Source organism: Myotis myotis, unplaced genomic scaffold (assembly GCF_014108235.1).
Source record: "Myotis myotis isolate mMyoMyo1 unplaced genomic scaffold, mMyoMyo1.p scaffold_m19_p_11, whole genome shotgun sequence".
In the NCBI taxonomy this organism is placed as follows: domain Eukaryota; kingdom Metazoa; phylum Chordata; class Mammalia; order Chiroptera; family Vespertilionidae; genus Myotis; species Myotis myotis.
In genome coordinates this window covers 66,394,805-66,420,074 of record NW_023416315.1, presented here as the reverse complement: position 1 = coordinate 66,420,074, position 25,270 = coordinate 66,394,805, and the positions used below count along the sequence as shown (strand labels likewise).

The 25,270-nt window shown below is 42.9% G+C and overlaps 1 protein-coding gene across 1 annotated transcript; it reads right to left on the bottom strand.

The window, feature by feature from the left end:
- Positions 1–1,317: 1,317 nt before the first annotated feature.
- GPR37 (G protein-coupled receptor 37) lies at positions 1,318–24,970 on the bottom strand. The gene is made up of 2 exons (XM_036328798.1): positions 22,880–24,970; positions 1,318–2,616 (listed from the first exon to the last, which is right to left on the bottom strand). The coding sequence occupies exons 1-2, from the start codon at positions 23,924–23,926 to the stop codon at positions 1,798–1,800; spliced, it is 1,866 nt and encodes a 621-aa protein (XP_036184691.1). The 5' UTR covers positions 23,927–24,970; the 3' UTR covers positions 1,318–1,797.
- Positions 24,971–25,270: the final 300 nt, after the last annotated feature.

The window sequence follows — 25,270 nt, the reverse complement described above, 5'->3', positions numbered from 1 at the left end:
TAATAGCATCAAACCTTTTCTATACCATGTGCTCAGCCAATGTTTCTTTATTTATAAAGTTGAGTAAATATTATGAGAGACACTGGGGCATCACAATTGTTGATGGGCTCAGCGGCCAAAACCTAGCTCAAGCGTCCCTGAGAAGTTTTCCAAAGACCTGTTACAGGGATCTGTAAAGCAATGATGCCTTGTTCTTATTCTCCTTCAGCCTTGTTCTTATTCTCCTTCAAATCCCTCAGAATACACACAGAAAGTGAGGGAAACCCTTTGAACAGTACTGACAGAAGAAGGAGGTATCCTGGGCACCGTCAGAACCTGTGTTTCATGTGAAAGATGAATAGTCTGGATTAAGTATCTTTATTTTTCTAGCACTACAGTGTAATGATTAAAAAAACATCACATTATAACCTGGAAGAAAGACGGAGCTACTCAGCTATGCAAAACAGTGCCGAAAGCACGGAGGGCGGTTTCCAGCCAGAACACTGGATCCCCCTATAGAACTGTTCTGAACACACAGACACTGTGCCACACTGCCACACTGTGTCACCAGGTCACCGCCTCTGCCATCTGACTTGGACATGTGCCCCACCTGGCAGGCGTCCTACACAGCTGCTGCAACTTGAACTCCTTAAGGAATTCGAAGTCTTCAGATGGAGAGGGTTTGTTTTTTGTTGGAAGTTTGCGGAATGCCAATTCAAAGGTAGCATTTGAATATTCAAGTGTTCTAATCAAGATATATAAATATTTTATTACTCCACTACTGTACTTTCAGTCTACTTAAAGACATGAGATCGCACAGATTTAATCAAGTTCATTGTTTAAAAGGAGGAAAATTAGCATTCAGAGTGCTTCCCATGAGAGTCACAGCGCTGCAAGGTCAGTGTTCAGAGGGAAGAGGGTGACGAGTGCATTGTATTTTAGTCCTTAATTCAGCTCATTATTCCTTATAGGAAACCCGACAGGTCTACATGCTAGTTGAAAGGTAAATTAAAAAATAATAATAATAATAAAGATAGTTTCTTCCTACTCTGCTGTCTGTTTATTTGTATTTTGTAAATATTTGGAAGTAATTTTACATCTGTATCTAAATATTAAAATACAATTTGTTTTAACATGATATAGCTTTCTGAGCCATGCATATAAAATAGTACTACTGGATTAAGAAGACTTTATAACACAGTGATGACCTGCCTTAAAGGAAAACAAAATTATAAAACAATAAGGCCATTTTTAACTTGTGCATAGAACCAGTAATTGTGTATTTAAGGCAATTAAAAGATTTATTGAAAATTGGTTAAAAGTAGATTGACAATGGTATTAAAGAATAAAGTGTCATTTATTTGGTGCTACTTTGTGAATGTCTCTGATCTACAAATCATCCCATGATATATGTACAACATACTTTCAATTACCACTCAAACATAACAGAACCTACAAAACCACATGGCTATCATCAACATACAGCGATTATATTTTGAAAAGAAAGAAAATTAGCAATTCATTAGGGTGCGAGAACTTTTTTTTTCCCCCCAAAGAAAATATTAGCACCATACCAGATAAAATGTTCTAAAACTACCGGCCTCCTCGGACTTCTTCAATAACTAAATATAAACCTTTTTCTTTCCCAAGCACAAATATTAATTTGCAAAATCAGTTCTACAGTAGTTAAGAGTTCTCTCTCTTTTTGTCTGCATTTCTTTCTCGGTCAGGAAAAAAAAAAAAATAGGAAGTAAAAACTTTCCCAGGGTAGGAAAATAAAAAATAAAAAATAAAAAGCCGAAGCAAACCCGGCGTCCTTCAGCAATGAGTTCCGACAGAAGCGAAGGTGGACATCTCGCGGCGGATGGTGCTGAACGGGGACAGCTCCAGCTCGGTGGTGTACTCGTGGTCGTTGTCGTCGCTGGCGGCCGCCGAGGACTTGTGCGCGCACTCCTCGCAGCAGCAGCAGCAGCACTCCAGGAAGGCCCGGCTGAACGGCCTGCACAGGCAGAAGAGGATGACCGGGGTGACGCAGGACTTGAAGAACAGCAGGAACTGGCTGATGATGTGCAGCAGGTCCATGGTCTGCTGGGAAACCCCGGTCGCCATGTAGGCCGTCACGATGTTGTAGATATTCTCGGGGATGATGCAGAAGCCGTACAAGATGGTCAGCGCCACCACCGTGCAGTTCATCTGGCTCTCCAGCTGGATCTGCCGCTTGTTCCCGCGCGTGCAGGCCTTCTCCGCCTGGCGGATTTTCCGCGCCGTCACCAAGGAGCAGGTGATGGTGAACAGCGTGGGCAAGCAGAAGTAGCAGCCGAAGTACCACCAGAGCCTCGCGCCTTCGTAGGTGAGGGCTAAGACGTAGATGGTGTCCGGCAGGTCGGGGGAGATCTTGATGACGCAGCGTTCGGCGGGGGCGCGGCCGCCGAAGCCCACGTCCTCCTTGCTCAGCTGGCGAAGGACGACCTCGGGCAGCGCTAACAGGAGCGCGCCCACCCATATGACAGCCAGCTTGGCGGTGGTGGAAGAACAGTTCTCGATCATCTCATAGTACATCTGCACGTTGGTGGCCGCCCGGAAGCGGTCTATACACAGAGCACATAAGGTGAAGGTCGTGACTCCCAGCGAAGCAACCTGTGGGAGGAACACAGAATAGGGGTAAGAAGGAAAAATGAAAAGGGGGGGGGGGAGGGGGGCAGGAAATGTAGTGGTTCAGGGCCATAGGGTCAAAAAATTTTAGATCTGGAAGGATCTGTAAAAATCATTTAGTGCAACACCATTTTATGGTAGACTAGTGTCCTGGTGCATGGATTCATGCACATGGAAAGGAAATTAATTAGTCCTTCCGGTGCAGGTCCCAGGTGGCGGCCAGCGGGGTAGGACGGAGCAAGATGGACTGGGCATGCCCTGGAGCCAACCTTCCGCAGTCTCTCCCCGGTCTGCCACACCTGGGCAGGCTCAAAGGGCATCTGCAGAGTGAGCAGGGGCCCTCTGGCAGGTAGGGTCCCTCACCCTGGCCTGCGGGAATGGGGCTGAAACTGGCTCTCCAACATCCCCCCTGAGGGGTCCCAGAGTATGAGAGGAATTGTGAGGAGTCAGCCTCCCTCCTCTCTGGTTCCGGGTTGTGTCACCCAAGAGCTGACGCTCCTTCGTTGAACATCTGCTACTGGTAGTCAGTGCGCATCATAGCTACTGGCCCGCTGGACAGGAGAGGGAGCAGGCTGGGATCAGGGAGCCCATCCGTGCATGATTGGGGCTGGGGAAGGACTGTGGGAGGGCTCCAGGGTGTGTCTGGTCTGTCTCACCCACTCCTGATCAGCCGGACCCCAGGAGCAAGCTAACCTACCGGTCAGAATGTCTGCCCCCTGGTGGTCAGTGAGTGTCATAGCAGCCGGTCAAATGAACTGACACAGCATATTAGGCTTTTATTATGTAGGATAAAAACACAGCGACCCCAAGAATTTCAGTCATCATGAAAATGCCTGCCACCAGATGGGCTGGAGAGGGAGTAAGGATCACTGAGTGTTTCCCATTGTCATTAGCGAAGAGGATGGCCTTGTTTTCCAGTGTGAGGGTCATTAGCATGCCTTACACACAGCAGATATTCAAGAGCTATTGTTTCCAATAAACTAGATAAGAGTAGAGATCTCTTCCAATTTCTCCTAAATATAAATGAAAGTATTTTAAAATTATTTTTTGCATATATCTATGGGAAACAAAAAAGGGAAATTCTCTAGAGGTCATCATCAAAGAGAAAACAAACTTCAAACAGGTCAGTAACCCCCCCCCCCATCCCCCTCCCCCAATGGGCTCCAACCCCTACCCCCACCCCATGCTGCACATTTGCCCTAGGCGCATCTGCTAATCCTGACGAGATTTCCAAGTCATTTAAGCTAGAAGGACGGGTCCAGGTGCCTAAGTAGATAGGTAGTAAACAAAACTGTGGCCACTGTGATGGAGATTAGGTCAAAGATTCCTTGTGAATTTGGAAAGCCCCGAAGAGTGACATTTTCATGATTATAAAGAGAAAAAAAACCAAGCAAGATAGTGGAGGAACTTGTCTGGGTTTTAGGGTTTGGTTCTGGGTGAATTGGGGAGTTGAAGGGAAGGGCAAATTCCAACCAGAAGCCTGACTTGATGCTGGACCAGAGCCAGAAATCACACCAGCTACATGGCTCCGAGACACCCACATGCAGTTTAAAATGGCCCCGGGCACCAGAAAAGTGAGCATGGAGTCACGTTAAAACCAGGCCTCAAAGAAATCGCACAGATAAAATTTCAGGGAACGTGAACGCACAATTAAAAATCGCAATATGGCCCTGGTTGGTGCGGCTCCGCTGGTTGCACTAGTGCCACGCACTGAAAGGTCACTGGTTCAATTCCGGTCAGGGCACAGACCCAGGCTGTGGTTTGGTCCCTGGTTGGGGTGCGCATGGGAGGCAACCAATGGATGTTTTCTTTTTCTCCTCTCTCCCTCTCCCTTCTCTCTCTAAAATCAATACATCCATATTTTAAAATAAATAAATAATAAAAATCACAATATGCAAGAAACAATCCACCACTCTGAGCTCATGTGCCAAAGGGAAAAAATTAGGGAATCAGACATAAGTACAATTATCATGAAATAAATATGCTCATCAAATTTAAAGAAATATGAATAATAAGGGGATGTCAAAGAAAACAGGAGATATAAAAAATAACCATGAAAAAAAACAAAAAGAAACCAGATAGAATGTCTAAATACGCAGTCACAGGAAAACTTCAGATCCGAAAACTCTGATGATGACTACATAGAGCACTGTATTCAAAGAGGAACTGCTCTTACACCCATATGGTCTAGACATCTCAATAAGTCAAGTTGAAAGTTAAGAACCAAAAACATGTACATATTTTTTTCACACAGAGGTTTTTACAAGATTAAAAGTACATGTTTCTAGTATAAACATACTATCATCCAATATTCTATATGAAATATTTATTGAGCATCATACATATACTCTAATAGAGGACATAGGCATACATTAAACACAAGCACACATTTATCAATAGTGACTCTATGCCCAGCGCTCTGCCAGATACTGGGGAATATAGAAAGGAATAAGAAGATGTTTTTTCACTCAAGTAGGCCATAGTCAACCAAGAAGGGAGAAGCCGGTTCTCACAGTGTCCATCTGGGGGCATCAAATTTATTCAACCAGTTTGGGGGAAATGGAAGTGATTTAATGTTTAATAAGTGTGGTCATTAATCCTGGAGAGTATCATGCTAAGTGAAATACGTCAGTCAGAGAAAAACAAGTATCATATGATCTCACTCATAAGTGGAATCTAACAAAGTAAGCTGATGAACAGAGTGGGTCCACAGACATGGAAGCAGGGAACAGAGTGCGGAATCTTGGAGGGAAGGTGTGGGAGGGTGGGTGTGTGGGAGGTAATCAACCAAGAACCTTGTATGCATATAAGCATGGTCCATGGCCACAGACAACAGGGTGGTGAGGGCAAGGGTGGGGGGGATGAGGACAGGCTGGTGGGGGTCAATTGGGGACATATGCAATACTTTCAACAATAAAGGATTATTTAAAAATAAATAAATAAATGTGGTCATTATTTATATATTTAATCAAGGACAATAAATAAGAAGGTAAACTATTCATAAGGATTAAGAGAAAACAGGAGACTAAAAGAAAACTCCCTACATAGATGGGATGCTTTGGCACCGGGGCATATGCATTCACTTTGCCCTCCGCTAGTGGAAATGTGTAAGAAGCACAGCTATAGGTCATGCCTTGGCAAGGACTACATATAGATTATGTAAATATCTAATTTTTTAGAACTCAAAGGGATCATGTTGACAAAAGGAAAGCCATTTGTGATAACAATTTTAGCACTCAAAACATGAGTTGTTTACGTACTGCATTCAAGCTGTCACTCTCCCCAGAACGATGGCAACCTGCCTTGTGGATTTTTATTTTTTTTGACAGAAAATAAGTTTATTTTCAGAACAATGTTCAGAGTCAAGAGGATTTTTCTTAAACAAATTATCAACAAATCCCCACCAGATAATTGCTTGCCTGTGGTCTCAGCTACAGGCAAGGTCTTAACGGTAGTAACTGTTACATGAAAGTTCAGTTAAATCCTTTTTTTTTTTTTTTTCAGTAACTTCAGTAAAGTTTAGAAAAATGTCACCTGTCTTCTCCGTGTGATCTTCTGTTGGGCTACATTTTGGTGAAAGCCCAGCAGCTTCTTATAAATGATTATACCGATCATCTTTGTGGAAAAGCATATTTTTCTTCTGTAAAGTTCTAAATTTCCCCCAGAATTCTTCACTGTTACACATCTTTGGGAATTATTTGCAGGTTTTTGATAGCTGCCCAATGTCATTCAAATTAAGAAAAGAGAAGATCTGCAGGATTATGTTGGCAGGCCTGCGAACTAACAAATCAAATTTCCCCTGACACAGATTCGAAGAATAATTCAGTTCTTTCCCAAACACGTTCTGCATCTGCCCGTGCAGTCACATGCTCAGCAGAAAATCTTTGTGGTGTTTCCTCAATCTCTCTTGTTCCAAACGGAGAGAAACCATCCATGACTTCCAGATGACCTCAGTTTTGGTGACGACCAGGTGGTGGAAGTCCTTGCTCGGAGAGAGGGCCCGGCTTTCAGTCTCATACACGATGTTGGGCAGAAGTCATAGTCTCCTCCTGCAGCTCCAGCATCCAGGAAGCCATCTGGATTCTGAGAGTTCCAACATCAAGTTGGCTCTCCTCTTCTTACACTCTACACATTAGTCAGTGTCTACCACTTCTAATATGGAAAATAAGGACATTGTACCCATGCCCTGACTGTTCTCCTAATGATGAAGACAGTCTGGAAATGAGATATAATGAGGGGTTTAATTCTGTGAAAAGCAAAAATGAAAAAATAATATGACTAACAACGGTTTAGGTCAGTGCAGAACAAGAGGTCTTGATGGAGTTTATAACCACAATTCCTATTTAACAAAATCTTCAGAAAGTATTCCATAAACAATATAAGAAATAGCAATCTAATATGACTAATGAAGTCATCTTTAGTTTCATGTTTTAAAAATTAACCCTCAAATTAATAAGTTCACCTTGATGGAAATTTATTTTGAGCTTTTAGCATCGATGCCAAAAGCTCAAAACGATTTTTAAAATTGACGTCTAGCCCTACCCAGTTTGGCTCAGTGGCTAGAGTATCGGCCTGCAGACCAAAGGGTCCCAGGTTTGATTTCGGTCAAGGGCACATACTAGTACCTTGGTTTCAGGCTCCTCCCTGGCCCCAGCCCTGATCAGGGTGCGTGCAGGAGGCAACCAAAGCACCCCATGTGTTTCTCTCACATCGATCTTCCTCTCTGTCTTTCCCTCTCTCTCCCACTCTCCCTAAAAATCAGTGGGAAACTATCCTCAAGTGAGGATTAACAACAACAACAAAATTGAGGTCTACATTGTGCCACTGTCTATGATCAGATTATATATTTTTAACATCAATAATTGTCACATTTGAATGGAAATCTGAGAAGGACTTGGCATTTTCTGAAAGTCTACATCAAACAATATTATGTAGAAATTGCAGAAATTCTATTTTAGAGTTTTTTGAAACTTTTCATTTACATTTTAGCTTTTGAAATATTTTGATTCATTTTCCTATAAAAATGTAGAACAAAACAAAAATTCCCAGATTATCAAATATGCACAAATCCTCAGCATGGCTTTCTGTGGGTCTTCACTAATGCAGATGTGTCTGCACGTTTCCCTGTCCCTCTCTATGTCAACTCAGTCCACAAAGACAAAGCTACAAAGCTGCTGTGCACTCTTTCTAAATTTGGAATAACATTTCTATGAAAAGAATAGCTTGGTGACATAAAAATACCGGCGACTCTAAAGAGAGGCAAGCTCTCAGCGGCTCAAAACACCTATTTTCTTGGTGGTTTTCTGTCATTACTTACAAAGAACACACCCGGGATGGCATCTTCTCCCCAATTACTCTCCCTAATTTTAAATCTAGAGATTTAAAATCTGGATCAGTTATCACAAGAGCTAGCTAGCATTTGCATACCTAACCACACATCAGTGGCAAAGCATTTCTTGAGAAGTAATGACAAATGAATGTGGGTGGACGTACATTAAGACCGGTGCGTTTGATGGCCACTCCTAGATATCATTCGCTGTGCTACACATTCACTCTTACTTAGAAGATGTTCACTGCTTCGAAAAGCAAAACAGGGCTTCCTTGGGTTCTGTGTATTTCATCTCACATGACAACAAAAGCCAGGACACATTTTAAGCAAGAGTTACATGTACTCCAACATTTTGTCCAGCAACTCGTCTCCACTGTTTCCCTCTGAAGATGCTCAGCTCTACAGCCACGTTCCCAAAAGCTGTAGTCCCGAGTCAGAACCTGACATGTCTGATCTGTAACACTCTTGATGCCTCATTGGTTGAGGGAACCTCGATTTCCCCAATTTCCCCAATTTTCATAGACTCATTTCAGGAAGCTCCTGCTTCCAGCTTCCTGCTTTCAAACTGGACTTCTCTGATTGTATGCTCTGTCATCAAGACCCAGCGGAAAGAGGGTGGACTGTCCAGGAAGGTCACAAGAGCTCCAGAGAGATTGTTAAAGGAGCCTCTAGGCCAGTGGTTCTCAACCGTCTGGCCCTTTAAATACAGTTCCTCATGTTGTGACCCAACCATAACATTATTTTCCTTGCTACTTCATAACTGTAATGTTGCTACTGTTATGAATCATAATGTAAATATCTGATATGCAGGATGGTCTTAGGCGACCCCTGTGAAAGGGTCGTTCGACCGCCAAAGGGGTTGCGACCCACAGGTTGAGAACCACTGCCCTAAGGAAAATGCTGCCCCAAATGCAGACAGCGCTCACAGAGCAGTTGCCACAGCAACCTCAGCCCAATGCCAGTGCTAGATGTCTATCTGCTCCCTCCTGCTATCACTGCCTGCAGTGTTTTTACTTCACATATTTTTCCCATAAATTCACATATGCACTCAATTTTATGATGTGAGAGAACCATAAAGGTACAAAGTCCCTGCTCAGTACTTTCCCAAAACATTCACAGAAAGCTTTAAACGTCTGTAAAGAATAAACTGCACTCCTCAGATATTAATTGATAAAAATCACTTGGATAATGGATAATGGGCTAATTTCTGCTTACTCAGATATGAAATGTATCCACGTAATTAAAACTGCTAAATGTTGGGGTAACATGAAAATATTTCTATCACAATTTTTAAATATACTTGTTTACATACAGCTCATTAGAAATTCTACCAAGATGAATGGTGCAATTATATATAATTATAAAACTGTATCATGGATACCGGATCTTCTGCATTTAATGACCATATCTGATTGCTAAAATTCAATATCACCATGAGATATGCTCTTGGGAGTGAAGCTGTTAAGCACTAGCTTAGATGGTTAGTTCTTTGAAGCAACATCCTGAGAGATGAAATGAGTAAGATGCAATCTCTTATTAATTAAACTGCAATGGGAGGAATAATTAACATCCACAAAAGCAGAACTGTAAACACTTTGAATAGACAAGGCTATTAATTTTGAGCCTCAACGTCAGAGGAAAACTGGAAGTAGAAATGTTTAACTACAGGAGAAAGTAAGATATTGAGCATTTTCAGAGGATTGGCACCAAAACACAGAAACAAGAAGAATCAAAATAAACAACTCTACAATCTTTCCTTCAAACAGAGGTGTTCTATCCCAGAGTCACAACAGTAATGTTCCTCCCCGCCCTGCCAGGTCAGCATCGGAGCAGGGAGGCTTGGGGACTTCAAGGCACCCACAGGTGCAGGGAAAGTTGAGCTGAGCTCTCCGGTGGGACAGCGGCAGCTCCTGTGTCAAATGGCCTTCCCAATTGGTGAGGTTTCTAATGCCAGACAAACTCCCCATCATGAGATAACCTGGTCCACCATATGCACTTGGTGCTACATTAAATTCCTGTTCATTCAAAAAGATATGAACAAAGAGCACACACTCTATGAAAGACATTCACCTATGAAGATCCTGTGTTAGCTGTTGCTCCATTTCTCAGAAGCTCACTGCAGACACATAAGAAAGCACTGTGGCTCTGGCTGGTGTGGTTCAGTTGGCTGGAGTATCATCCAGTGTACAAAGGGTCATGGGTTCAATTCCTGGTCAGGGCACATACCCAGGGTAGGTTAAATCCCAAGTCGGGGTGCATGCTGGAGGCAACGGATTGATGTCTCTCTCACATCAATGTTTCTCTCTCTCTCTCTCTTTCTCTCTCTCCCTCCCTCCCCCTCTCCCTTACTATCTCTCTAAAATCAATAAAAGCATGTCTTCATGTGAGGATTAAAAATATTTTAAAAAGAAGAAAGTATTATGAATGAGAGGAAGCTGTGAAACAGAAACACAGATCACAGGAGGTCCCATTCTTAATCACATAGAGAGTATCTTTTACTAAACCTTTTCATAGAAATTAGTGATAACTCTAATGGGATAAAATAGACCAATGTAGTTATTTTAAAAATACATATTTTTTTATTGATTTCAGAGAAGAAGGGAGAGGGAGAGAGAGATATGAACATCAATGGTGAGAGAGAATCCTTGATAGGCTGCCTCCTACATGACCCCTAATGGGGATCGAGCCTGCACCCTAGGCATGTGCCCTGACCGGGAATCGAACCATGACCTCCTGGTTCATAGGACGACGCTCAACAACTGAATCACACCAGCAAGGCTAGACCAATGTACTTCTAAGCAAAATTTCTTTTATATGAAATTAAATCTACATGCTTTAAGTACAGCAAAGCCACTGGAATACACTGATTTTTATAAAATAAGGAAATTTCTAACCAAACTCATGACAACTGTACTCTAGCCTAACATATTTTACCTCAAAAAGATGTTTAAGTGCATCTATTTCTGTGCTATCCTTTGTTTACAAGTAACTCTGCAAACAAGGGCATTATTGTTAAGGAAACCCATTCATTTGGGCCATGAATGATTATCTATTATGAGTCCGTAGTTACAGGCCTAACAATCAGTCAGGAAAAGAAGCAGGAGGAGCACAGGGTAGGGTTTTTCCTTTGAAAACTCTAAATGGCTGCAGCTTATATGCCTTTGGCTTCCTCCTGCATGTTCCATAATCCTGTTCCTTTCGGCACTTTAGGGCAACTTCCCCAGGAAGAGACACTTCTTGGAGCACCAGTGGGGACAGCGTGTTTTTCAGAGCCACTGTTTATCAGACAGCTTTGAATGAGGTGGCCTTTCTCTAAAGGTCTTTATTTCCGAGCGCGTGCAAATCATGATCCTATGGCAGTGACACACTTCCACTAGTGTTTCCGAAGCACACAGAGTGAGTGGGCGTGATGTGCCTCACCCCTCCCAGCAGCACACATCTCTGAAATGAAATAGAGCTCTTCATGGCCACTCTCCTTTTACCAGCACCACTGTGATTCCATCTAACACATCCACATATCCTAAATGTCCATTTATCTCAATGGTGCCCAATCCATTTCACCTATACATGATCTCAATGTCGAGGGGAAAAATATTTTGAAGGCATTAACTGTCATTACTGCCTCATTCTCCACCTTCCTCTGTCTTGCTTATGCCTGGTAAAATGCTCTTGCTTATTTTAAAAATAATTGAGACTATTTAAAAGCCAATATATTACCCCCAAACTTGTCTTGATTCTGCAAATTTTTCTTTACCATTATAGTCGCACCTTGACATAAGGTTTCTTACCAATTGTGACTTCTGGTTTTTGTAACAGTATATTTCTTTGTAGTAAAAAAAAGATATTTACTATAACTCATCTAAAATGTTGTGATTTAATTATAAGTATAATCAAATGCTCATTAGTATAAAAATGCAAATGAAGCAAGGTTAATATCATGTGTCCTAAGATGAAAAAGCCATCTATTGAAAACAACAGGTCTTAAGGGAGTTATATATTCCATATTCATTTCAAAACATAATATTTACCCCAACCCACAGTCCAGTTTTCAATGCTTGGTATTATTATGATATTTCTAATCAATCATCAAGTTACCTAGAATTTCAGGGTTTTTTTACCTTGGGATTCTGATGAGTTTCTAAAGAATAGGTAACAAATGTTTTCCCTCTGTCTAATGACATTGATTTGCATGATGGTGAGCCTACACTGAAAACAAAATTAGAGCTGGCCTCCTCCATTTGTGCTTGTGTAATTATGATTTGAAGATATTGATAAACCACACTTGAAGACAAAATTTCTCTGTAAATTTTCTTGGTAGTCTATTCAGAAGTAGTACTCATGCTCATTCAAACCTCTTACAAAAGACAAGTATCTCTTAATCTCACAACTTGTTGTGAATTGATTAACAGGATGTTTTTCCTATATGGGAGTGATTTGCCCCAAGGAGAAGATAGTAAAAGTAGGAGGAAAGGCAGAAAGTAGAAAATGATGAGCAGGGAGTAAAAGGGTGGCCCTAAGCACAGTCATAGATGTAATAAAAACAAATCACTCCAGGCAGAGGTCAAATCAATGACCTTAGCATCATTAATGGTATGAACCACTCAAATGTCCTGACAAGTAACACTGAAAACTACTATAAATTCACAAACTAAAAATATTCTGTCTCAAGAATAAGCCTGGTACTGTGATTCTATTCTGGGCTTAATGGAAAGTATACCTACTTTGCCAATGGAAAGACCCCATAGTTGAGGTTGCCGCAATCCCTTTCTCCTCTCCACCTTGAAATTTTAGATGAGATCATCTCTTCTGGCACAAAGACTACCATTCTAATTAGGATACTTAAGAGTTAGTCTTGGCAATAAAGTTGAGTTAATTATGGAACATTGACAGGTCAATTCTTAGGAAGTAAAAGGACAGGAGGAACCCTGGAGATGAGAGAAGAAGTGCAGTGACAAGAGACAAACCTCACTGCACAGCAGCCCATCCATCTGTCTTCCCAAACACAGATGGATGGGCTGCTGTCTGTCCACATCCCAAACACAGATCCTTGTGTGGCCAACATGACGTCGTTGAATAGAGGTGCAGCACACAGGAAGAGCTATTAGAGGTGGAAACACTCTATCAAGAACCAGGCAGCCTCAGGGCCAAGGACAAGGTAGACCCACACCTACTCCACCTTGGGTAGACATATAAGCTCAGATCTATTTTGCTTCTGCAGACATATTCGATTCCTCTTTTCTCTTGAAGGATGCTTTGTAGACAGATACCTTGACACTTGACAGCCCTCAGGAGCTCAGGATAAGTCCTCACTCTGACTGTGTGCTTGAGAGATTAATCCAATTCTTGGAAAAGCATTCTTCATGTTCTCCTTCCCACCACTCAATGACAGGGTCTAAAATATCTCACTAGTCAGCCTTTCTTCCTAGGTTCTCTAAGGTCAAATTAAATAATAGGTATACCATTAAGATTTTAAGAAGGAAGGGACTCAATTTAATGTACTATTATTACATTGCTACATAAGCTAGTCATTTAAATAAAATTTTAAAATTCGATTTAATTAATGTCCTATCCTGTCTAATAATAGGCAAACATGGTAATTGACTGTACCTTCGCTATGCCTCCCATTGGCTAATCAGCGAGATGTGCAAAGTAACCCAACCAAGATGGCGGCCAGCAGCCACGCAGCTGAAGCGAGCAGGAGGCTTGCTTGTTCCAGTGATGGAGGAAGCCAAGGTTCCCCGCTTACCGCGGCCTGGCTCTGAGCTCCAAAAGCAACAGAGTTTCAATTATAGAAGCTAAACAAACCCCAGATACCTGCTTTCAGCAGGCCGTGGCCTCAGAGCTGGAGCAAGCAGGAGCCCAGCTCTCAGCTCCAGTGATGACAACAAAGTTTCAATTATAGAAGGTAAATGAATCCAGGAATAAAAAAGAAAAAAAAGAAAAAAAGGAGAGGCTGGGAGTTTCAGTCACCGGCCAGCCTGAAAACGGCCCTCAGTCCCTCACCCAGACTGGCCAGCCACCCCAATGGGGACCCTCACCCTAAAGAGAGTGTGGCCAGCCTGAAAACAGCCATCAGCCCCTCACCCAGGCTGGCCAGGTACCCCAGCGGGACCCCCACCCTGATCCAGAACACCCTTCAGGGCAAACCAGCCAGCCCCCACCCGTGCACCAGGCCTCTATCCTATATAGTAAAAGGGTAATATGCAAATTGACCCTAACAGCAGAAAGACTGGGAATGACTGGTCACTATGACACACACTGACCACCAGGGGTCAGATGCTCAATGCAAGCACTGCCCTCTGGTGGTCAGTGCGCTCCCACATGGGGGAGCTCTGCTCAGCCACAAGCCAGGCTGATGGCTGCCAGTACAGCGGTGGTGGTGGGAGCCTCTCCCACCTCCTCAGCAGCACTAAGGATGTCCAACTGCAGCTTAGGTCTGCTCCCTGCTGGCAAGTGGATATCCCCTGAGGGCTGCCGGGCTGCCAGAGGGATGTCTGATTGCCAGCTTAGGCCCAATCCCCCAGGGAGCAGGCCTAAACCAGCAGGTGGTCATCCCCCAAGGGGTCACAGACTGCAAGAGGGCACAGGCTGGGCTGAGGGACCCCCCCCCCACCCCCAAGTGCACAAATTTTTGTGCACCAGGCCTCTACTATGGTTAATAAGGATGGTTATCTCAGAAATTATATTCTAAATAATAATTAAATATTTAAGAATATTTAGAATAACTCTGTTTTATAAACAAAATTTCTAAGACTGTCATATCGATTAAATAATTTTGCCAATTATTCTTATAGTTCTCTTATGCCAGGAAAGGTTGAGAAAATAAGAATGCAAGAGTTAAAATATTTTCATTGATGTAACTTTTCACCACAGATCTAGGATGTATGGCATTTATGAAGACTAACTGTAAAAATAAATTATTCAAAAAGAATTAGAGGGAGCACAGTTTTCACTTTAATTTGTCTTTGATCATAAACAGGTACAATTGTGAGCTGACCTATTCCATGGCCTTTCGTGAACTTCCATAACACCTTGTTTAAACCTTTATTATAGTTTTCATCACGTGGGAAGACATTATTTTACTTTCCCATAACATTAGTAGCAGTGACTCATCTATGTTAGTCATCGCTGGACACTTTTTCAGCTCTTCCCCTCCCCATTCCACTCCAGTCCCCTCCTAACATAGTGTCTATCATAGAAAAAAGAAGCCCAATAAATATTTGATGAATGAATGTATAGTGAATAAATGAATGAATGATGACATATATAGAAAGGGATGATAGAAAAGGAATTATTCAAACTGTTCTTTAGTCAGTTATTGGGTGCTACTGTTCTATATATAATCCTTAAAAACTGAATGCCAACTAATATTTCTAGAAGGGAGATAAAGAAAAATCATTTTCCTGTTTATACCTCATTGACAAGCTGTAGAAAAGAATGACATTCTTCTTACAATCAACAGTTGAAAAAATTATTTGACTTTCACATTTGAATATCATAAAGCTTTTATTTCTTACATGGAACCCAAATTCAGTAAACTTCACCATACACTGTTCATGAATGGAATTATAAATAAGAGCATACTCTATAGCATTTTTTTCCCTTTCTGCAGAAGTTATCAGCTAAATATTTTCATTTGCATGGGAATGCAGAAAATAATTATAAAGGGATTAATGGGAAGCATTAAATATTTTTTAAGCACCACTCTCACACACTGAGTCTATTTTCCCTGAGAATATTAGTAACTTTCAAATTGCTCATAAAACTGTATGTTTCCACTTAAAAGTCCATTAGAATACCTAATGGCTAATCCAACACTCAATCAAATTTACCATCTGCCAAGAGCAATGTGCTATTACATGAATGTAGGGACTCAAGGGAAACCTGTGAAGAATTGCCTACCTGTGTTGTACCATCATCTTCTGCTTTCAGTACCTTCCTTTCTTACCCATTGGTGCTAACTATAATCTTTAAAGCAATGAAAGGGCCATTTGTTTCATTCACTTTAAAACCAGTATTTCTAAAGCCACTGGGAGAAACTGGCTCTTTTCATCACAAGAGATTCTAGACCTTTCACAAATCATTTCTAGTCCAGAGACCCTAGTGAAATGCATTCCCTTTATTCATTTTCCATCCTCACGCAGGAATCTGTATCCAAGTCAATGTAAAAAATACAGTTAGAGCTGGAATTATCTTAGAACTATTTGATGTCTTCTGCCCTACTACACACCATGAAGGTGTGACTTCTTTAAACTAAAGAATCTATATAATTCAAAACCTCCCATTAAGGTCCAAAGAAATAAGTATTTAGCAGTGGATCTGTATCAGAGGATACATGGACTCTGGTTGACATCCATCAAGTAATGAGCAAAGAGATATTTCACTTGCCACATTCAATGCCTGAATATTGGCTTTAACCATTTGTTAGATGGTGTGATAGGAAACTCCTCTGCCATTCTTCTACTGTAATCCAAACCTCTATTCCATCTCTCTCTCTGTCTCTCTGTCTCTCTCTTTCTATATCTCTATCTCTATCATCTCTGTCTCTATCTCAATCCCTAACTCTAGTTCTATCTTTCCCCCTTTCTCTCTCTTCACATATAAATCTTGATTTGAGTATAGTTTTTGTCTGATGACTATCTCATAAACCAGTTTAAAATAATGCATTTGTTAGGATGCCTTCTCTCCTATTTTCCTTTCATACCACTCCATCTGCCCTTGGTCCTTATGGGACTTATCACTAAGCCACAAAGCATCATAATCCTGGAATAAAAAGGAAGCAGTCCTGGCCAGCATTGGCAATGGTTAGAGCATTGGTCTGAGTTCCGAAGGGTCTTGGGTTTAATATCTGGTCAAGGAAAAATACCTGGGTTGTAGGTTCAATCCCTGAGGCCCCAGTCTGGGCATGTTCTGGAGGTAACCAATCAATGTGTCTCTCTCATATCCATGTTTCTCTCTCTTGTTCTCTCTCCCCCTTCCTCCCTCCTTCCACTCTCTCTAAAAAAAAATAATAATAATAAAATAAAATTAAAAAAAATCAATGGAAAAAATATTCTCCAGTGAGGATTAAGAAAAGGAAGAAGTTAAGTTATCAACTACAAGTGTTCCCAGTATATTTCCACTCAAAGCAATATTAAATATGATAAAACTTTACAGTGACAGATCCTGGAGATTGGATGCTCTCCTCAAGCCTATGTCAACAAATCGAAATAAAAAGAAGAGTTGCATGCAAATTGCAAAGATCTATAATTTCTGCTGAAGAAATGTCCCCTATTTTTCTATACAAACCCAACTCTCCCCAAAATTCCACTACCTCCTTAAGATTATGCTAATCCTCGCATTGCAGAAAATAAAAAAAATAAAAAAATAAACTGATGAAAAATGAAAATAATGCAAAAGAGGAGATTTGTAAAGATCAATCAAAATGAATTGTGGTTACTATGGAAAACAGTATGGCGGTTCCTCAAACACTTTAAAATAGAACTACCATATGATCTAGCAATTCCACTTCTGGGAAATTATCTAAAGAAAACTAAAGTACTAAATTGAAAAGATATATACACCCTCATGTTTATTGCAGCATACAATTGCCAAGATAATGAAAACAACCTAAGTATCCATTGACAGATAAATGAATAAAGAAGATGTGACATATATATATATATATATATATATATATATATATATATATATATACATATACACATATACACAATGGAATATTATTCAGGCATAAAAAAGAATAAAATTTTTCCATATGCAACAGCATGGATGGGTCTCAAGGGCATTATGCTAAGTGAAATAAGTCACACAGAAAAACAAATACTGCATGACTAAACTTATATATGGAATCAAAACAAAACAAAACAAAACAAAAAACCCAAAATTAAAAAAACCAAGTCATAAACTGATTGATGGGTGCCAGAGGCAGGAGTAAGGTGCAGGGTGGAAGAGATGATTAAAGGGGGTCAAAGGTTCAAACTTCCAGCTATAAAATAAATGAATTATGGATGTAATGCACAGCATGATTATAATAGGTAATAGTACTGTATCACATATTTGAAAGATGCTAAGAAAGTAAATACTAAAAGTTCTCATCACAAGACTGGTAACTATGTAAGGGGAGAAGTATTAACTAGACCTGTTGTGACGATTATTTTACAATGTATATGAATGTCACATCATTATGTTGTATACCTGAAACTAATATCATGTTATAGTCAATAACACCTCAATAAAAATAAATTATGGATAAAATTTTTAAATGAGAAATATTAAAAATAACATGAAAACAGAAAAAAATGGTAAAGCATACATTGTAAATCAATAAGAGGGTATGTGATTAAAAAAAGAAAGAAAGGAAAATAGAAAACAAATAAATATAGATGAAGAAAAGGCAAAAGCTAGATAATAAAAGAAGATACAATCTCAAATAATTTTTAGAAGTCTTGTGGTCAAGAGGAAAATGATTGGGAAGAGACAGGTTTTGGAGAAAGCTTAAACAAATGTTTGATTTCTTTAAACCTTCAATTGTTTAAAGTTGTAATGTTCTTCACTAATCTAAAACACTTTGTGATTTTAAGAACATAAAATATAACTTATAGAACTTTATTTGATCACGAAAATAATTGTTTTTAAAGTGCAGTTGTCTAGGGTTATTGCAATTTTAAAAAAAAATTAATGAGCTAACAACTATAGAACCTTACTGTCAATTTATGAGAAACAAGATGAAACTTCTATAATAATAAAAGCATAATATGCTAATTAGACCGGATGTCCTTCTGGACGACCTTCCAGATGAAGCAGGGGCTGCGAGGGAAGCCTGGGTCCTGGGTGCCAGAGGGAAGCTGGTGCCGGCAGCCGGGGGAAGGAAGGCCCACTCTTGCACGATTTTTGTGCATCGGGCCTCTGGTAATAATATAAGAAGCTATAAATGTCATCATATACCAATTGATGACTATTATTTTATTATCATTTATTGGATATAGAAATACTGTTTAAAGATACCAAAGAACAGAAATAAAAATGAATGTACTCCAGCAACCCTTTTGCCTCAAAGATGTTAGTCTAATAGTAAACATCAACATCAAGTGTTGAGACAGAGTCTGATTGCCACTGACTAGGTATATATACTTAGGGTGGTCATTTCTTTTCTCTGAATCTCATGTTTCATCTTTAAGATCAAGGAGTTGGATTAAAATGCCATCTGATTATAATTTAACATGATAATTCAAAAGCTACTGTGGTGAAGGCTGTGGTTCCCCACCCAGATTGCCACCCTAATGAAGTGCTGATTCACCCAACCACTAGTGCTACTGGTGGTTGATGGCTTTTAAATGCATCCCTCTTTAGAAATTGCCCTTGACCAAAGAGATCCACTCAGCTCAAGGTTGTGCCCCCTTTCTGGGAGCCAGTTGTATCCAATGACTGGTCCATTAGGGGACATAAAGTGTGGGCCCCCAGGCCTCAGTTCAGGATATCTTGGCAGGGCCACCTCAGACCTAAAGCTCCCTGTGGTCGTGGTGGCATCTGCATCTCAGTTCAGCTTCTCCTTCTGCCCAGTCCCGCATGCTTCATTCCCTACTAGGTGTTGAACTTGAGTGTGTACCCAACATACTTCCTGCAAACAAATTCCCACATTAGGGTCTGTTTTGGGGGAAACCTGACATGGAACAGGCTCTAAATAAATCTCTGTGACTTCTGTGAAAATAACAGTGCCTCCTGGAGGCAGAAATGCTTTATTTTGGGTTTTGGACTGTACTTATTGTCATAATCAGGAATTATGAAGCTGTTAGTAGTCCAATACAATAGGTCCTTGGGTTAAGTCGGAGATCTGTTCCTACGGTGCGACATAGCATGATTTTCACCGTAAGTCGGAACCCACCTACATAAGCACCTACGTCACTCACATGGAGCACATACACAGCAGTAATGAAGTGAAACAGTAAAAAAAATTAAAAGAAAGGTAACAATTCCTGACCTTTACTTGTGGTAAATAAATAATAAAAAACATAAAGCACATATGTACATACATTGAAATGACGGAACTTTTTTTTTTTTTTAATAAATAAATGGGAGATGGCGACATAACCATGAAACGACGTATGTCGAGAGGACTGTCTGTAATTATTTTCACTAAGCATGATAAAACATTATAAAATTATTTCAGAGAAATAAGATTAGGTAGGAATGTAGAGAACACATTTTACATTTTAGATTAAAGACTGAGATTTTCACTCATAGTTTAACAGTAAAAATATATATTGTAGTCTAATTTTTCAATTAAAAAATTAGTAAATCTTTTTTCCCTCCAAACCTTTGCTTCTCTAGGGAAAATAAAGCCTGGTACCAATAACTTTTTTTAAGTAGGTCTATAAAGAAGAAAAAATACAGAGACCAAAAAATAACCATCTATATATATATATATATATAAAATCAGGTAATATGCAAATTAGCCAGGCATCACGACCCCTCAGGAGGAGGCTGCATCAGGACTGCTCAGGAGGAGCTTTGCACGCAGATGGGCGGGAGGGGACTGGGTGCCACCCCCAGCCCCAGAGGACACACACCAGGCGCGAAGCATGCCCCCAGTGGGTGGCGGCAGCAGCCAGAGCAAAGCAGCCCTGGTCCCAGATGCCTGGCAGTGGCAGGAGCAAAGCAGCCCATGTCTTGAGTGCCAGAGGGAAGCTAGTGCCGGCAGCCAGGGGAAGGAAGGCCTATTCTTATACGAATCTTCGTGCATCAGACCTCTAGTCTTTATATATAAAAGGCTAAGTTTCTGACCCTACATCTGTCAGACCAACCAACTGGCCAGTACATATGACCAGCACTGGCAATTTAGAAATAAATGTTGACTCGCACATGTGCAATACATATAAAGCTCTCACTGGCCCCAACTGCACGTGTGTGTTTTGATCGTGAATTTGGTTGTTTTTGTTGACATTTCTATTACAGATCAAGGGCAAATATTTCTTCTAATTAATTTCCATGTGCACGAATCCATGCACCGGGCCACTAGTGTTAATAATAAGAGGTAAAAACAAGTATTCTTAAGGAGCAGAAAATTAAATTGGAAGATGAAATCACAGGAGATATTTTTTAAAACTTCTTAGAATTAGAAAAATGAAAACCCATACATAATAAATACCATCGCTCACAATTTATAGGTCTCATTAATTTAACCAATTTTTGTGTGAATTCGGATGGAATTCTTTACTTTTAAAGTTTTTTTTTCCAAGAACTTTGGTAAAAATGTTTCTTTCCCCAGTTTATTTTTTTTCTGTCTTCTTTATTACTTTTTCCTCTAATGATAAAGGTTTCTCCATGTCCAATACATATGCCTTTTATTGGAGTAACTCTCCTGTTTATTTTATAGTTTACTGTTGCCTCTTCTTTACATATTTTAATTTCTTCTACATTCTTAAACAAAAGAAATTTTAAGTTGAAATTGACCTTGAAAAGGCAATTGGTAGACACATATTCACCAACATAAATTCAACTACCTCTCTGCAATTCAACATTGAATGGTCTACCAAATAAACTGGATATTTCAGAGTTCCTTGGAGCTTGGCAACAAGAGAAATCCTGGATCCTGGTAAAGTAGGAACAGCTGATTTAGCAAGCACGGCCTGATTCTGCATCTGATCCCTGCCAGGATAACACAGGGTCTTATTTACTGTCTCTTGTCTTGGTCCTTCTAAGTAGGTACTGTTTCTGTGTACTTATCCCCTAGCCTTAGGCCCTGGGACAATGTTGAACATAGTGTCACTGGCCCTGGTGCCAGACGGGATCAGGGGCTCTGGAATATTTACAGTTTCCCTTCTTCTGCTTCCATAAATGAAACAAGCAGTATGAATGGAGGAAATCAAGGGCCAGCTGGCTAAAGACACAACTGGCAGCAAAGCACTTGGGCTCCTTCCAAGAGCTGGTGTTTAAAGAGAGGCCATTTAAAGAGCACATTCCAACTGCCATAATAACAGTGCAGGACACTAGCTGTAGGGTGAAACAGTCAAATTTTACGCAGAAAAATTTTTGTTTCCAAAGTTTAGAACCTATTATATGCCCCTCTTCTTTAAAAAATCTTCTAGTTTTAGAGTCAATCCCTTAAAATAGCCAATGGCAAATGGCAAACATATATACTTTGAGAATGTTAAATAAATTCTGTCCCCGGATGGCCAAAGTGTTATTTTTGCTTACGCTCATTCATACAAAATAAATGAAAGTATTGAAAAATTGAGAAGGAAACAGAAAGAAACAAGAAATGATATGAGAGTTTAGATGGGACAGCATGGCAGACAGCCAAAGACACTTAAACTAATTTAGGAGGTTATTAATATATCATGAGGCCAACTGACAAACAAAGAAAGGCAGATTTCCTTTGTTGAATAAAATATTACTCCTATTTTGATATTTAAGAAAAAAAATGCAATAATCTCTTGAGGGGAAAAATCATCTTGGAGCCTGGAAATCTAGAAGACCAATTATACAAGTTTTTTCTTGCTGGATTCTGATCATGACAACCATGCACTGGCCACTTATTAACTCTAGAATCTCTGCTTAGTGCCAAATCAGAAATATATGTGACACTCTATTCAGGGAAATAAATTTAAAATCAAAACAATTCTACACATTATGAGATCATAATTATTGCACAATCTGGGAGCAGATGAGTTTGAGGGTGAGAAAACAAAGCTACCCCTCTTGATAGATGATGATAGATAGATAGATAGATAGATAGATAGATAGATAGATAGATAGATAGATAGATAGATAGGTAACTGGCAAGAGAAATGAAGGAGGGACCCACAGAAAAAGTGAAGGGGTTCAGCAGTCAGGTAGGTACCTCGAGCAGCAGTCCTGATACTATAAAACCCGGAAATGGGTAAAGCCAATAGTTTCAGACCCTCTGGAAGGCATTACCTCGATGTAGGGCACAATCTTACAGGAGAAATCTTCCAGCAGCCACTTCTTCGTCAGCTCGTGAAAGATGACGAGTGGGAGGCAGAAGAAGATGATGAGGAAGTCCCAGAAGGCCAGGTTGGCCAAGAGGGAGTTGGAGATGCTCCGCATGTAGTAGTTATGACACACGATGCACATCACCGCCAGGTTGCCAATGATGCCGGTCCCGAAGATCACCACCGACAAACACATGACCGCGTAGGCTCCGTACGACTCCTGGGTCAGCGGGTAGAAAGGGTTCTTCAGTCGCAAGCGCCGGTTTGTGCTGTTTCGCGGGCGGGGATCCTCGCCTTCGTGGACCCCTTCCCCCGAGGACCCATTCTGAGCCAGCGCCCTTCCGGGGGGTGCAATCATCCGCCCTTCGTGCCCCAGTGGTCCATTGCCCGTCTTGGAGGGGGAATCGCGGTGGGAACCCTGGTGTCTCCCGGCTCTTCTCGGCCAGTAATAAAGGTCGCCGGCTCCGGGCTCGGTCCTCACACCGGGCTCCTGGCTGCGCCCGAAAATGCCAGCGCCTCTAGGACCCTCCTCCTTTTCCTCCGAGGTCTGAAGGAAGAGCTGGAGACCCGCGGGGTTCCCTCTCCCCACAGGTCCAGGGGGCTCCGGATCCCCGGCACCTCTCCACCTCCAGGCGCCAGGTGGTCTGGCTGGAGGTCCCGAGGGCTCCGCCGCCGCCGCCTCCGCCCCTCTGCCCGCACCTGGGCCACCACCCCGGGCCGCCGGCAGGTCCCACGAGGGCGCCCCGCGCGCCGCTGCCTCCCGCTCCCCCTCCCCGGGCGCGCGGCGGGGCAGGTCTCCTGCAGAAGGACCCGGTCCCCAGGCGTCCCGGCTGCGACGCTGGTTCCATGCAGGGGAGCAGCTTCCCCCCAGACAAGTTTCGTTCCTGGGCGCAGGGGCGGGCCCGCGAGCAGCAGAGGCAGACACCTGGAGCAGGAGCAGGGGCAGGAGCGGGAGCTGGAGCGGGAGCAGCCACCGCGAGGTGCGGGCGAGAGGCGCGCTCCTGCCCGGCATGGCTCGGCGAGGGTGCGCCCGGCAGCCGCGGCTCCCGCTCAGGACCGGCACCTGCTGCCGAAGTTGCTGCTGAGAGTTAGACACATGTCACACACCCCCGCCCGGCGAGCGGGGGACGGGAGCTGACCGGGAGCTTGGGGGGTGGGATTTGGGGGTCACAACCCTCCGGCGCTACGATCCTGCCTCGTCCGGCGCCCGGTGCATTTCTCAGCCAAATCCAAGCCGAGCGCTGCGCGTCCCCAAGGTTCCGAGAGGGACTCTCCGCTCCCGGTGGCTGACCTTGAAAAGTTGCAACCGACACCGGACTGTGGATTAAATGTTGCGACGGAGAGAAGCCCGGACGAAGCCCCACGCTCCTCCCTGCCTTTGGGTGGCTGCCTTCTGGGTAACGGTCGCTCTGGCTATTCACATCCTTGCGATGCTGCTGCTCCGGGAGCCGGCGAGGCGCGCTCCCCGCTCGCTGGAAACAGGTTGCAAAACAGCCAGACGCTGCCCAGCTGCGCCCAGGAAACTCTCGCCCCCCCAACCCAGGCGACTGGCGAGGCCCCAGCTGCCGGGGCGAATCGGGACTCGAACCCCCAGCCACTGATTGTCAAAGTTGCTTCTCCTCCTGCTCAAAGTTGACCAGGAGGAGGCGCGGGCTGCTGGGCGGCGAGTCCCCGCCGAGAAGGGACTCGGTGGAGGGGGCGGGGAGGGCGGGCGCCGCTCCTCCGGGGACGGTGCCGGCGGCCACGGGAGCTTGTTGCTGCGACAGCCGGTGCGGCCCGGGCGGGGAGCGCGGTGCCTGGAACCGCCGCGGGCGAGGCGGTGCCGGCCGGGAAGGGGGAGGCGGCCTGGCTTCTCCCCGCGGCTCCAGCCGCTGCGCGCGCCCGCGGCCCCCAGCGCCCCGCGCTCTGCCTCCTCCCCCGCGGCGGCCTCCGCGGAAAGATGCTGGTTTGTGGGGAGACGTGATCCCCTGGTGGTTTACGACTCACTAATCCTACACACGCTTCATTCAAGCCCTTTGTAGCGGCTCCCACTCCTAGGAGCTGGAAGCCGGTCGGGAAGGAGGGCGGAGGCGCGGATCCTGAGCCGCTCTGGGCCAGGGACGGGTGGGACGTGCTCATTCCCCAGGTGTGGGAACCAGCCCGACCGGTCCGGGAGGCAGGAGGGGCAGGGGGGTGGGGGGGAGGCCCGAGCCGTCGCTGCCATTCCGCTGCGGCCCGTGCGCATGCCCAGGCCTCGGGCCCCAGCGGGTAGTACAATGAGGCGCGCACCTCCTCGGGTTTTCCGGGAGAGAAAGGAAGCTCCGAGGTTTCATTCCGAGAGAATGGACAGTTTCCAGCGTGGGATGCAGACTGCGAA